General features: G+C 42.6%; 1 protein-coding gene across 2 annotated transcripts in view; it reads right to left on the bottom strand.

The window, feature by feature from the left end:
* Positions 1-11,087, bottom strand: part of LOC118282068 (zinc finger protein 624) — a 16,241-nt gene extending 5,154 nt beyond the window's left edge. The window contains exons 1-10 of one of the 2 annotated variants that reach the window (XM_050703455.1): positions 10,822-11,087; positions 9,087-9,966; positions 8,316-8,445; positions 7,644-7,711; positions 7,007-7,209; positions 3,640-3,860; positions 2,758-3,023; positions 1,893-1,974; positions 1,170-1,286; positions 1-68 (exon numbers count right to left, since the gene is read on the bottom strand). The exon at positions 1-68 is cut by the window's left edge and continues 125 nt beyond it. In XM_050703455.1, coding sequence (XP_050559412.1) covers positions 1-68; positions 1,170-1,286; positions 1,893-1,974; positions 2,758-3,023; positions 3,640-3,860; positions 7,007-7,209; positions 7,644-7,711; positions 8,316-8,445; positions 9,087-9,957 — 2,026 coding nt within the window. In that variant the 5' untranslated portion in view covers positions 9,958-9,966; positions 10,822-11,087. The other variant, XM_050703456.1, reaches the window with a different exon arrangement.

Here is an 11,087-nt window from a genome sequence, read left to right as displayed (position 1 = left end):
AGCGCAGCACCCGCTCCGACTCCGCGTGCGTAGCGCGGTGCACTTCCAACATTTTCAGGTGAAGGAACCTAGAGGAGAATTGACACAGACGTGAAACAACGCTTGCGTTGTGTTTCGTGGCGTGAGTGAGGGTGTTGGGATCAGTCTCCAAAAATAATTCGTGTGATCGCTCTGATGCTTTCCAGATATACACTACGGTCCAAAAGTTTGGAATACAGTTTCCATTGAGCTCAGCACAGTTGTGGGAATATTTACAGAGCGAATGGAAGTCACTGGACAACGAATACTTAAGTAAATTAATCAAAAGAATGAGTAAAATTTGTGAACAAGTATTAAAGTCCTAAGTATATTTAACTGAATGCTAATCTATGATTTGATTAAGAATTAAGTGTAATAAAGTACACTTTACACATATTATAGTCGTTTTAATTAAAATTACCCTAGTGATCCCAAACTTTTGGACGGTAGTGTATATATATTGAATGGTAACTATATTATATCTCATTGGAAATAACAAAAAACATATTTGAATATGATGATTTCCAAACTGAAATGCGCCAGAGTGATCACATGAATACGCCCGTTTTGGAGTTCGGAGGCCTAATCCTCTCCTCCCCAATTACTCCTATCCCCCAAATAATCTGTGATTCCCAACCGCCAAAAGGCCGGCAACGTCATTTGTAACGCTTCTGTTGTTGCGAAGTAGTCCATGTGCGGCGGCGATTGCTTACCATCAGGTGATCCGTCTGCTCGTTTACCCTATGGCTTATACCATAAAATATCAAAATGAAAAGTAAAATTTGACATTACTGGAGATTTTAAAGTATTGGAAAGTATTATTGGAGATTTTTGGTTTCCAACCGACTCCTCAAAACGGAGGAGGTTCTCAATTCGATTACGCCGAGGTTTATGACCGATGGACACCCGAAACACCAGAGGCGTTATAAGTGTATTTTTTGGGTTAGGAATTAAAGGTTTGTCTATTGGGGAATCGGGGATTGGGAAGATTGGGAAGGGGGTAATTGGGTCTCCGGTAACCTGACTCACATAACGCAAGCGTTGTTTCACGTCGGTGTACTGCTCGGCCGTGGTATCACTCCGGTCGAGCCGGCCCAGCAGTGTCGAAGCATGGCTCTCCCACACTTAAATACTTGAATCAGTCCACTTACTTCTGATTGCAGTACTCGCACGCATGAGGTCGCTTCTGATGCTTCCGGCGCTTCTCTCCTTCCTCAGCCGGGGCCTGAACCTGGGCCTTCGCCTTACGACCTCGCTTCTTTACTGGTCTGCAACAACATCAATGGTACAAGTCCACTGCTGGACTGTGGACCTCCTCTACATGAGAGGGGGGTCTGACATCATCTCCACGCTTTTTTTTGAGGAGGGAAAATCGTCTAATGACTTCTCCTTTCTGCCTTGGGCGAGGCGAGAGGGAGTGTCAGACTCTTACTGACTAAACACCACCCCGTTCCTACTCCTGCTTTTCGAGCCGGAGTCCCGGTAAACCCGCTAGGTAGTCCGCAGCTTCGGATCAGGTATCCGCCCTACTGGGCCCCATCATCTGTGGTGGTCTGATGGCTCTTTGAGGCGCGCGCAGAACGCTCGGCGCCGCACGCACGGGTCTGGTTCTGTTCGGGCGGTGAGCTACCCTTGCTCGCCGTCCGCAGACCCGCACTTACGGTGGCCGGAGATCGTCGCGCGATCCCCGACGCCCGGAGTGTCTTCTGCGGCGGCTGGGACGTGAGGAGGTTCGTTCTCTCACGCGCCCCGCCTCCTCCTTAGCTAGCATGACTGCTTCGCAGAAGGAGGAGACGGCATCCCAGTCCCCCTCGCTCCGCACCAAGGCCTACTGAACCTCCATGTACCTATTTGTTTGTATGTATGTCACTTACTTTTTATCTTTCTCTTCTTCTGCTGTCTCTTTCTCGCTCGCCTCCTCTTTGGTCTCACCCTCCTCTTTGACGTCGCCTTTATCTGTAACCACATAGAGTTCATTTTGCATTGACAAATATATTGTTACTACAGGCGAAACTTTGTTCAATCCAGTTTGAATGGAATTGAATGGAGTGATGAACAAGTCCAATAGCTATGTGTGTTACATCATTGGATAGGTAATGTTGAGTTGAATAAGAGTTACTATGGCGCCAAGTTACAAATCTTAGTCCGTTCAGAGTTATTCTTCATTAAACATGGCAGTTTTGGTAGTTTTATCAGTATAGCCAAGTAATGCTATTTTTTATACTAATATTATAAAGAGGTAAAGTTTATAAGTGTATGTAGGGGGTAATCTCTGGAAATAATGGTCCAATCCTAAAAAAAAATTCACTGGTAGAAAGCTACATTATTCTTGAGTGCTATAGGTGAAAGTTTGTCTGTTTGTATGTTTGTCCGTCAATCACGCTTAAACTACATTTTGATGAAACTTAGTATACAGACAGGATATGAGCTGACTGGGTAATAGGATACTCTATGTCCCATAGAAACGCGGACAATACCGCGGGCAGGAGTTAGTAATACAGGATGTAAGCGGAACGCTCCCGAAAAACGCCACAAATTGTTTATGTTTTTATCATTTTAATCGTTTTTGTGTTTGTATTATTCATGCTATATTAAAATTCAGCATTAGATTACAACTATTATTACTTAAAATAAACATTGAATTCTTTTTTTTTTTAAATAATACACGTTTTTTACCATCACCTGTTTGCGACGTTTGGGAGCGTTCCGCTTACACCCTGTATAGTAATAGGCACTGACCGGTCTGGTGCGTGAGGACATGTCGGTGCATCTTGGAGCTGGTGATGAACCCGCGGCCGCAGTGGCTGCAGGCGTAGGGCCGCTCCCCCGAGTGGGTGCGCAGGTGCACGCGCATGTACGACGCGCTGCTCACCGACTTCTGGCACACCGGGCACGTGCGGGCCCCAGGGCCCCGGCCCCGGCCCCGGCCCTGCCCCCGGGCCCCCGGCGACGCCGGCGGGGCCGCGGCCCACGTGTTGCTCGGGAAGTAGTCCGAGTCTGATCCGCTGGGGGAGGACACAATAATCAGAATATAGTCAAATTTCAAATTTTTTAAGGGGTTTCAAATACTTTTATTTTGATAAAAAAGGGGGGAGTCCCCCCCCCTTTTTAAGGGGGGAAAGCTTTTCCCCCCCGGGGCGAGACGAGAAAGACTGTCAGAATGGTCAAATACTTGCTAGCTTCGCATTCATTACAATACGGTAGATGACTAATTTCTATTTCAATGTCCGTCTTGTAGATTATTTTAAAACATTACACACGTATTTTTTATTTTCTTACAGAAACAAATACTTTCGAAGATATATCGATTTGAAATATCGCGTGACGTCACTTCTAGGTACGTTTTATACGTAGAAATGACGTATTTACACCCACTGACACATTTGATTCGTTTTATCTAAGCATATGTTACCTTATATGACAAAATAAAAAAATACGTGTCTAATATTTTTTCATTACCTAACTGACGGACTAAATAGATTTTTAATTCCCTCTGTTACTCAAAACTAGTATAGCTTTTCTCCATTAATTTAAATGAGTAAACCGTGATTTTTACTTAATTTAAGTAATCATTAAATATCCCTGACTACTACAATTATAATTAAATCAAACAATACTCACTCGCTGTCTTCATTCTTGACATCGCCCACATCATCACCACCATCCTCCACCGCGTCCCCCCCGTCGCTATCCCCGTGGTCCCCCGTACCCCCCACATCCCCGCTCCCCCCTGTATCCTCGTCGAGCAGCTCCTCCTTGACCCTGACGTCACAGTCCAGCTTTACTTCCTCCATCATCACTTCTACCTTCGGTATCGTGTCCTTTTGGTCATCGTCTAGTACCTGGAGGTAAGCAGAGGTTGGTGATACGGTACTTTGTAATTTATCAATTTTAATACTTAGATATATCGTCACGCCTTGTATCATCGAAGGGGTGGACAGAGATCTTACGTCACGGGTAGCAAGGCTCGGATACCGGTTAAATTTTCAAACCGCTATTATGTACTTGTACGCAAAACCTTTACATTGGGTTTCGTTCGCGAAACCGGTTTTTTTAAACCGGTATTTGGAACAGTATTTTCATAAAGGTTTTTTCGGATTAAACGGTTTAGATCAATAAAAACTTTTTATCCTACGGTTAATACGACGCACATCAAAGAAACGCCGCGCGCTATTCAGATTATCTATACTATCTATACTAATATTATAAAGCTGAAGAGTTTGTTTGATTGTTTGATTGTTTGTTTGTTTGTTTGTTTGTTTGAACGCGCTAATCTCCGGAACTACTGGTCCGATTTGAATAATTCTTTTTGTGTTGGATAGTCCATTTATCGAGGAAGGTTATAGGCTATAAAACATCACGCTATAACTATTAGGAGCGAAGAAATAAAGGAAAATGTGGACAAAACTGGGGAAATTATTAATTTTTGAGGGCTTCCGTTGCGTGCGCTGCGAAAATGGTTCAAGATACGAAAATTATATGTATGAAAGAATTATTCCTCTTAAAATGATCTAAAAAAAAGTCCGCGACAGTATATGTCTATCTTTTAGGATAAACTTACTAGAATCGTTTTTATGGTAATCAAACTGGGTCGAAATTAATGCATTATTTGTTAAGAGTTGTATTAAAGAAAAATATTAATCTTTATCGAAATAAATGTGTTGTTCATTAAGAGTATTTAATTGTGAACAAAATTGTCTTTGACATCACTAAACTTCAATAAACATCTTAGAAGATATTACAATTTTAAAATAACTCTGATATAAAATTCACTCGCGCCGCATGATGTGCGAAACACGACGCTGCCAGGAGGAGAGGCATTGTTTGCGAACGACGCGGAGCCTGGTGTAACTATACTCAAAAAAAATATAGTCTTACTAACGAAGTAAAACATTTTTTGATCATTGACCATCGAAAGCGTTTGTTTATAGCGTAGAATGGCAAAAAAGCGGTTTACCACACGCCCACATTTTATTGTGGCTGTCTAACAAAGTACAACCAGATTCTACGTAAAGTGCAACAATATCGGCTGAAACATTTGACAAACAAAAAATCTAATTCTTTAATTTATTGTCATAAAAATATGATAGGGTATAAAAATATGGTCCTTAAGGATTTCATAACCTTGCGTCACAATGTGAAAGAAAACATTTGTACTCTTTCGTTTTTTTTGAGGGGGGAAAATCATCCGTTGGCTACTCCTGCCTTGGGTGAAGCGAGAAGGAGTGTAAAAATCACCCCGTTCTGATTTGAGTCGGGGCCCCGGTAATCTTTTACGTTGTCTGCTGCACCGGATCGGGCATCAGCCCTATTGGGTCCCATCTGTAGTGGCGGAGTATCTTCTGCGGCGGCTGGGGCGTGATGAGGATCGTTTCCTCATGCGCTCCGCCTCCTCCTTAGCTAGGATGACTGCTTCGCAAAAGAGGGAGACGGCGTCCCTTTCCCCCTCGCTCCGCACCTTGGCCTGAACTAGAGTCGGACGTGAGAGGTTACCGTCGCCATTCACATCCCTAAGGACATGGCGATGCTCAGCACATGCAATGCACACTGCCACTGTATGCTCCACCATATCTGCCTCGCAATGACGACACCCAGACAAAACGCCCGGGTGTTTCCTCCCGCCGAATTCGAAACAGGTACCAACCAAAACTTCCGTGTCCGGTAAGTACCTGCGTCAGGCGGTAGGTGAGGACGCCGTGACGCCTCTCAAGCCACTCTTCAAAGAGGGGACTTACCACTGCTATAACGCGTATGTAACGAGCCCATCTAAAAAGTACCCTAGGAATTTTATTTCTGAAACACAAACCTGGGTGGCGGTTACCCAACCTATAGGCGCAGATTTCCGGAAAACAGTGGAAACACATATAGTATAGAAATGAGTGTGGATTGTTCCTTATAATCATAATCCAGTGCTATCACGAATTTTCAATGCACAAATTAACCGTGGGTAACAGCTATAATTTATGAAGCTGAGAAAGTTGTTTGCAAAAATAAATATGTATAATGCCTAAAATAACTATTTCACGCGGACGAAGTCGCGGGCACAGCTAGTATTCAATAATAATATTTCAACACGTGTACCGACATGCCCCTCGTCGAATAAACCGGTTAATTTAGGTTAAATAAAGTTCTTTAAATGTTCACGTTCTTAAGAAAAGTTCGGAGGAAAGCCGATATAAACCGGTATTAACCGGTATTTTTTAAACCGGTTCTGAGCCTTGACGGGTAGAATATCTTAACGGACAACTGTTGCGCAGTAGTAGACCGCTAGGTATGACCACTTTAAGAGTGGGAGAGCCATGCTTCAGCACTGCTGGGCCGGCTCGACCGGAGTGATACCACGGCCGAGCAGAAAACCGACGTGAAACTGACGTGTTTTGTTGTGTGAGTGAGGTTATCTCACACAACAAAACACGTCTAATCCCCGATTCCCCAACAACCCTTAAATTCCTAACCCCCCAAAAGGCCGGCAACGCACTTGTAACGCCTCTTGTGTTCGGGTGTCCATGGGCGGCGGCGATTGCTTACCATCAGGTGATACATCAGCTCGTTTACCGGCTTATACCATAAAAAAGTGGTGAGGTTTTTTTTATGGAATCGGAGATTGGGAGAGAGGTAATTGGTGGAAGAATCCTCTCTTTTATCTCTTTCTGATACGGGGGAGGGGGAAACATTGGCGCTTAGCTTTTTAGGGGGAAAACACTAGGAAGCGTAGGACAATCCTCTCTCTACCTAACCTAGGGACCTATAAACCCTGCTAAATCTATACTAATATTATAAAGCTAAAGAGTTTGTTTGTTTGTTTGTTTGAACGCGCTAATCTCAGGAACTACTGGTCTGATTTGAATAATTCTTTTTGAGTTGGATAGCGCATTTATCGAGGAAGGCTATAGGCTATATAAACATCACGCTATGACCAATAGGAGCCAAGCAGAGCGGGTGAAACCGCGCGGAAGTAGCTAGTCAATATATATGTATGTGTATATACCTCTTCCTTGATATCAGGGGGCGCAGGCTCCGTCAGTCCTGCCTCCAACACCACAGGCACGTCCCACAGGTTGTGTGTACTCTGTGTATCGTGTGTACTCTGTGTATGCTGTGTATGCTGTGTACTGTCCGTGCTGTGTTTCGCTTCGTCTAGTTGCAGCTGTTCTTCTAATTCTTTGAGGTAAGGGAGGATCGCGTTGTAATCTGCAAATAAGTAAAAATATTTTATTTTTATTTATATTATATCGTCACGCCTTTTATCCCCGAAGGGGTAGGCAGAGGTGCACATTATAGCACGTAATGCCACTGTACAATGTACACCCACTTTTCACAATTAATGTTTGTAAGTCCCATGTAATAGGTGGTGAGTCTATTGCAATATACTGGGCACAATTCCAGACTCCGTGCTACCACTGAGAAATTTTCGAAATACCGAAAATAGCTCAGCAGTACTTCGCCAGACCCGTGAACCGAACATATCTTAGCCGAGTCCGTTTCCACCAGTGCTAAGCTATGTGTACCAATGAATATGATTAGTGGAAGCCAAACGCATCCACAGCAACGTAGCATAGCACATCTCTGGTGGAAATACACCCTTAGTCGGGTATAAATTAGTAACAATATACATGGTCACATACCATAAGGCTCTCCCTCCAATTTGTCCTCAGGATGCGTTTTGTCGAAGTGCGCCGTCAACAATTCGAACCTGAAACACATTGACATACTGTAAGTAGTAGATCTTACAGTCAGCCTTCCTCGATACATAGTCTATTGCCATATACTGGGCACAATTCCAGGCTCCGTGCTACTACTGAGAAATTTTCGAAAAAAGCCCAGCAATACTTTGCCCGAATCGAACCCGTATCGTTGACTCGGCCAACGAGACAGTAGACAGCAAAAATATTAATAAGTTTGAAATCGCTAACCCGCATTGAGCAAGCGTAGTGATTAATGCTTTTTTTAAGGGGAATATCATCCAATGACTTCTCCCACTTTGGGTGAGGCGAGAGGTAGTGTCATACTCTTACTGACTAAAAACCACCCCGTTCCTACTCCTGATTTGAGCCGGAGCCCCGGTAACCTTTTACGTTGTCCGCAGCCCCGGATATTAATGCTTAAACCTTCTCCGGGTGAGAAGAGGCTTTTGGTTAGCAGTGGACATTTATAGGCAGTTGATAGCCTAGCTTCACTGACAGACAGACTGACGGACAATTCAATTTGACGTTTCAAAAGTGCCTAATTTAGGATTAATTGAAATAAATGCTTTGACTTTGACTTTGATAAGGGTACAGGTTCGATTCCCGACTTACTTGGAGAATATCTTGAAGCAGATGCGGCACTGGTACCGCTCGGCGAGGTGGATGCGCTTGTTGTGGCGGCCCAGCTTGCTCGCCGTGATGAACGACTGCCCGCACGCCGCGCACGTGTACGGCTTCTCGTCTGCAATGTTATGTAGCCTCTATGTAGGTGGGTGTACGGTACCCGGCGATAAATGTTACATGTCGACTTTTGTAATGGTGTAAGTCGGTAAACGAGCAGACGTATCACGTGATTGTAAGTAGTTAATTGCTGCCGCCCATGGGCACCTGAAACACCAGTGGCGTTACAAGTGCGTTAACAGCATTTTGGGGGGTTAGGAATTTGAAGATTTTTGAGGAATCGGGGATTGGAAAGATTGGGAGGACGTAATTGGGCCTCCGGTAACCTCAATCACACTATGAAATGGCGTCCATGGGCAGCGGCGATTGCTGACCATCGGGTATCATCCGTCTGCTCTTTTACCAGCGTATACCATAAAAAAGGAGTCAAGATGAAATTTGAAACAGAGGTAGATTATAGTCTGGAATAACACATAGGTCACTTTATGACTTTATGCCGCAGAAACACGGGCAAAGCCGCTGGCAGAAGCTAGTGGACAAAATATAGTCCAAGAGTCGCAAGTACTGAGCTGAGTCTCGGGTTCGATTTCCAATTTAGTCAAATTAATTTCGAGATTTTTCTGGCTTTATACACGGCGCTTGACAAAAAATTCACCCATATAATTATCACATGGGGCTGATAATAATGAAAGATGTAATTACCTGTATGTGACCGCACATGCAGCTTGAGGTAGTAACTGAGTGTGAACTGTTTATTGCACGCAAAGCACTTGTAGATCTTCTCCATATCGTTCATCTCCGTCTCGTTCACACCCTTATCGCTAACCCTATCCACTCCGTTACACTGACCAACACTATTTAAACTATTATTTACAGAACTAACATCACCGTTCACCGAATTAAATTGACTACTTTGATTATCTATTACACTGTTACCGTTATTTACATTACTATTATTCTCTATTTCATTATTCGTTACAAAGTCTGCGGCCTTCTCGTTGCCTATGTAACCGTCTTCTGGTTTGATTTCAACGTCCAGCTCCGATTCTTTCTTAATTTTAGATAACTTTTTAAGTTTTTTCTTCTCCTTTTTTATTTGTTTCTTTTTAAATTGGTTACGGAGACGGAGACGGTAGCTTGTCAACCTATTCTTGTGTATAGTGACATGCTGGTCCAGTTCATGTAACGCACTGTAACTTATATTACATACGGAACAACCGTAGAACTTGAACGAAGCATCCGTTATCTTCTGGGAACAGAAAGTGCTTTTTTCTCCTTTCTTTTCTTTCTTTTTTCTCTTACTCGTTGGTTGTGTTACGTTATCGTTACTGCTGACCTCTTTGACTTCGGTTTGTGATGTTGGTGGTGGGGGGGCTGGTTTGACGGGTTCCGGAATGTTGTGCGTAGTGTGATGTGTGTTGTGCGTGGTTGGGACGAAGTTTGTGTTTGTTTGTGCGTACGCATGGTACATTGCTTGCAGCTTGTTTGGGTACGGGTACGTTGGAGCTTGGTAGTTGTACGCTGGGTAGTCGTAGCTCAACGGATCCATCTCCATGTTGCCGTGGTGATTCATTTTGTTGGCCTGCAAATTTAAATAATTATTGTTATGATAGGTGTAAAAGTCATAGAAAGGAGGAGTAGGTAAACATATTTTTTTATTTATTACTATTTAATTGACTTCAATAAAAGAAGGTTCTCAGTTTCATTTTAATGTATGTATGTATGTTTATGCATGATTATCTCACATTTGGCTGAACTAATTTTGATTTGGTTTTCAGTATAGTCTTTTTCAGATTAAGTAGTTTTAGGTACATTAAACAACTAAGAAAAATTAAGGTTGACACTCATGTGTTTTTAGTTTATTACTTTTAAAGTTGTTTTTTTAATTTAGTTTTATTTAGTTATCTGTTTGTCATAATGAGTGACATTCACATCAGCTGGTGCAGAAACCACAATATTACACCACAGTAAAGCAATATGCCTTGAGTTAAAAAAACTTTTATTTAACTTAAAACATCTGGTATGTCATATTTTTAAACTGAACACATGTATTTACTCAGTTGTGACATTATACCCAAACTCATACTAAGAACACAGGAATTTTTAAAACATTCAACTTTAAAATAATTCGAAACTTTCACACACTTTCTGAGTTTATTAACTAAAACAGCCAAGTTTCTCGCAATCCCCTCTAAAACAAAGGCTCATTACACAGCTAATGAACCCGCCGTCCCATTTACGTCACCACATCAACTCCGCGGAACCCTAAACTCGATATATCATCAAACCAGCGAGTACGCTCACCAGAACTCTACCAAATATGTAAACACAACACAAAAATACGATTTTCCCTCACTTTTAAAGCCAAAACTGTATTTCGAAGCGCACAGAACGTCCTTCCACGTACTAATCGATACTCTCCGCGTAAAAAACTTACCTGATGTTGAGTTGTATAGCACAAAAAAGCACTTTTTTTATTCGTTTCACAAATTAGTTTATTACGATGGAATTCATCGTGTTTTCCCACCAAAACTCCTTTAACAACATGTTTAACAGGCGCCCGCTGTATTGCACTCTTTAATTATCACCAAAAATTAGTTTAATAAGTCTTTGAAGGCAATTAAAACAAAGAATATTCAATTCGTTAATTCACATTTTTTTTCTCGCGTGACTAGGTAAACTGCTATGGCCGTCATTTCAATG

The sequence above is a fragment of the Spodoptera frugiperda genome, chromosome 24 (genome assembly GCF_023101765.2).
Source record: "Spodoptera frugiperda isolate SF20-4 chromosome 24, AGI-APGP_CSIRO_Sfru_2.0, whole genome shotgun sequence".
In the NCBI taxonomy this organism is placed as follows: Eukaryota; Metazoa; Arthropoda; class Insecta; order Lepidoptera; family Noctuidae; genus Spodoptera; species Spodoptera frugiperda.
This window is presented reverse-complemented; position numbering and strand designations above follow the sequence as displayed.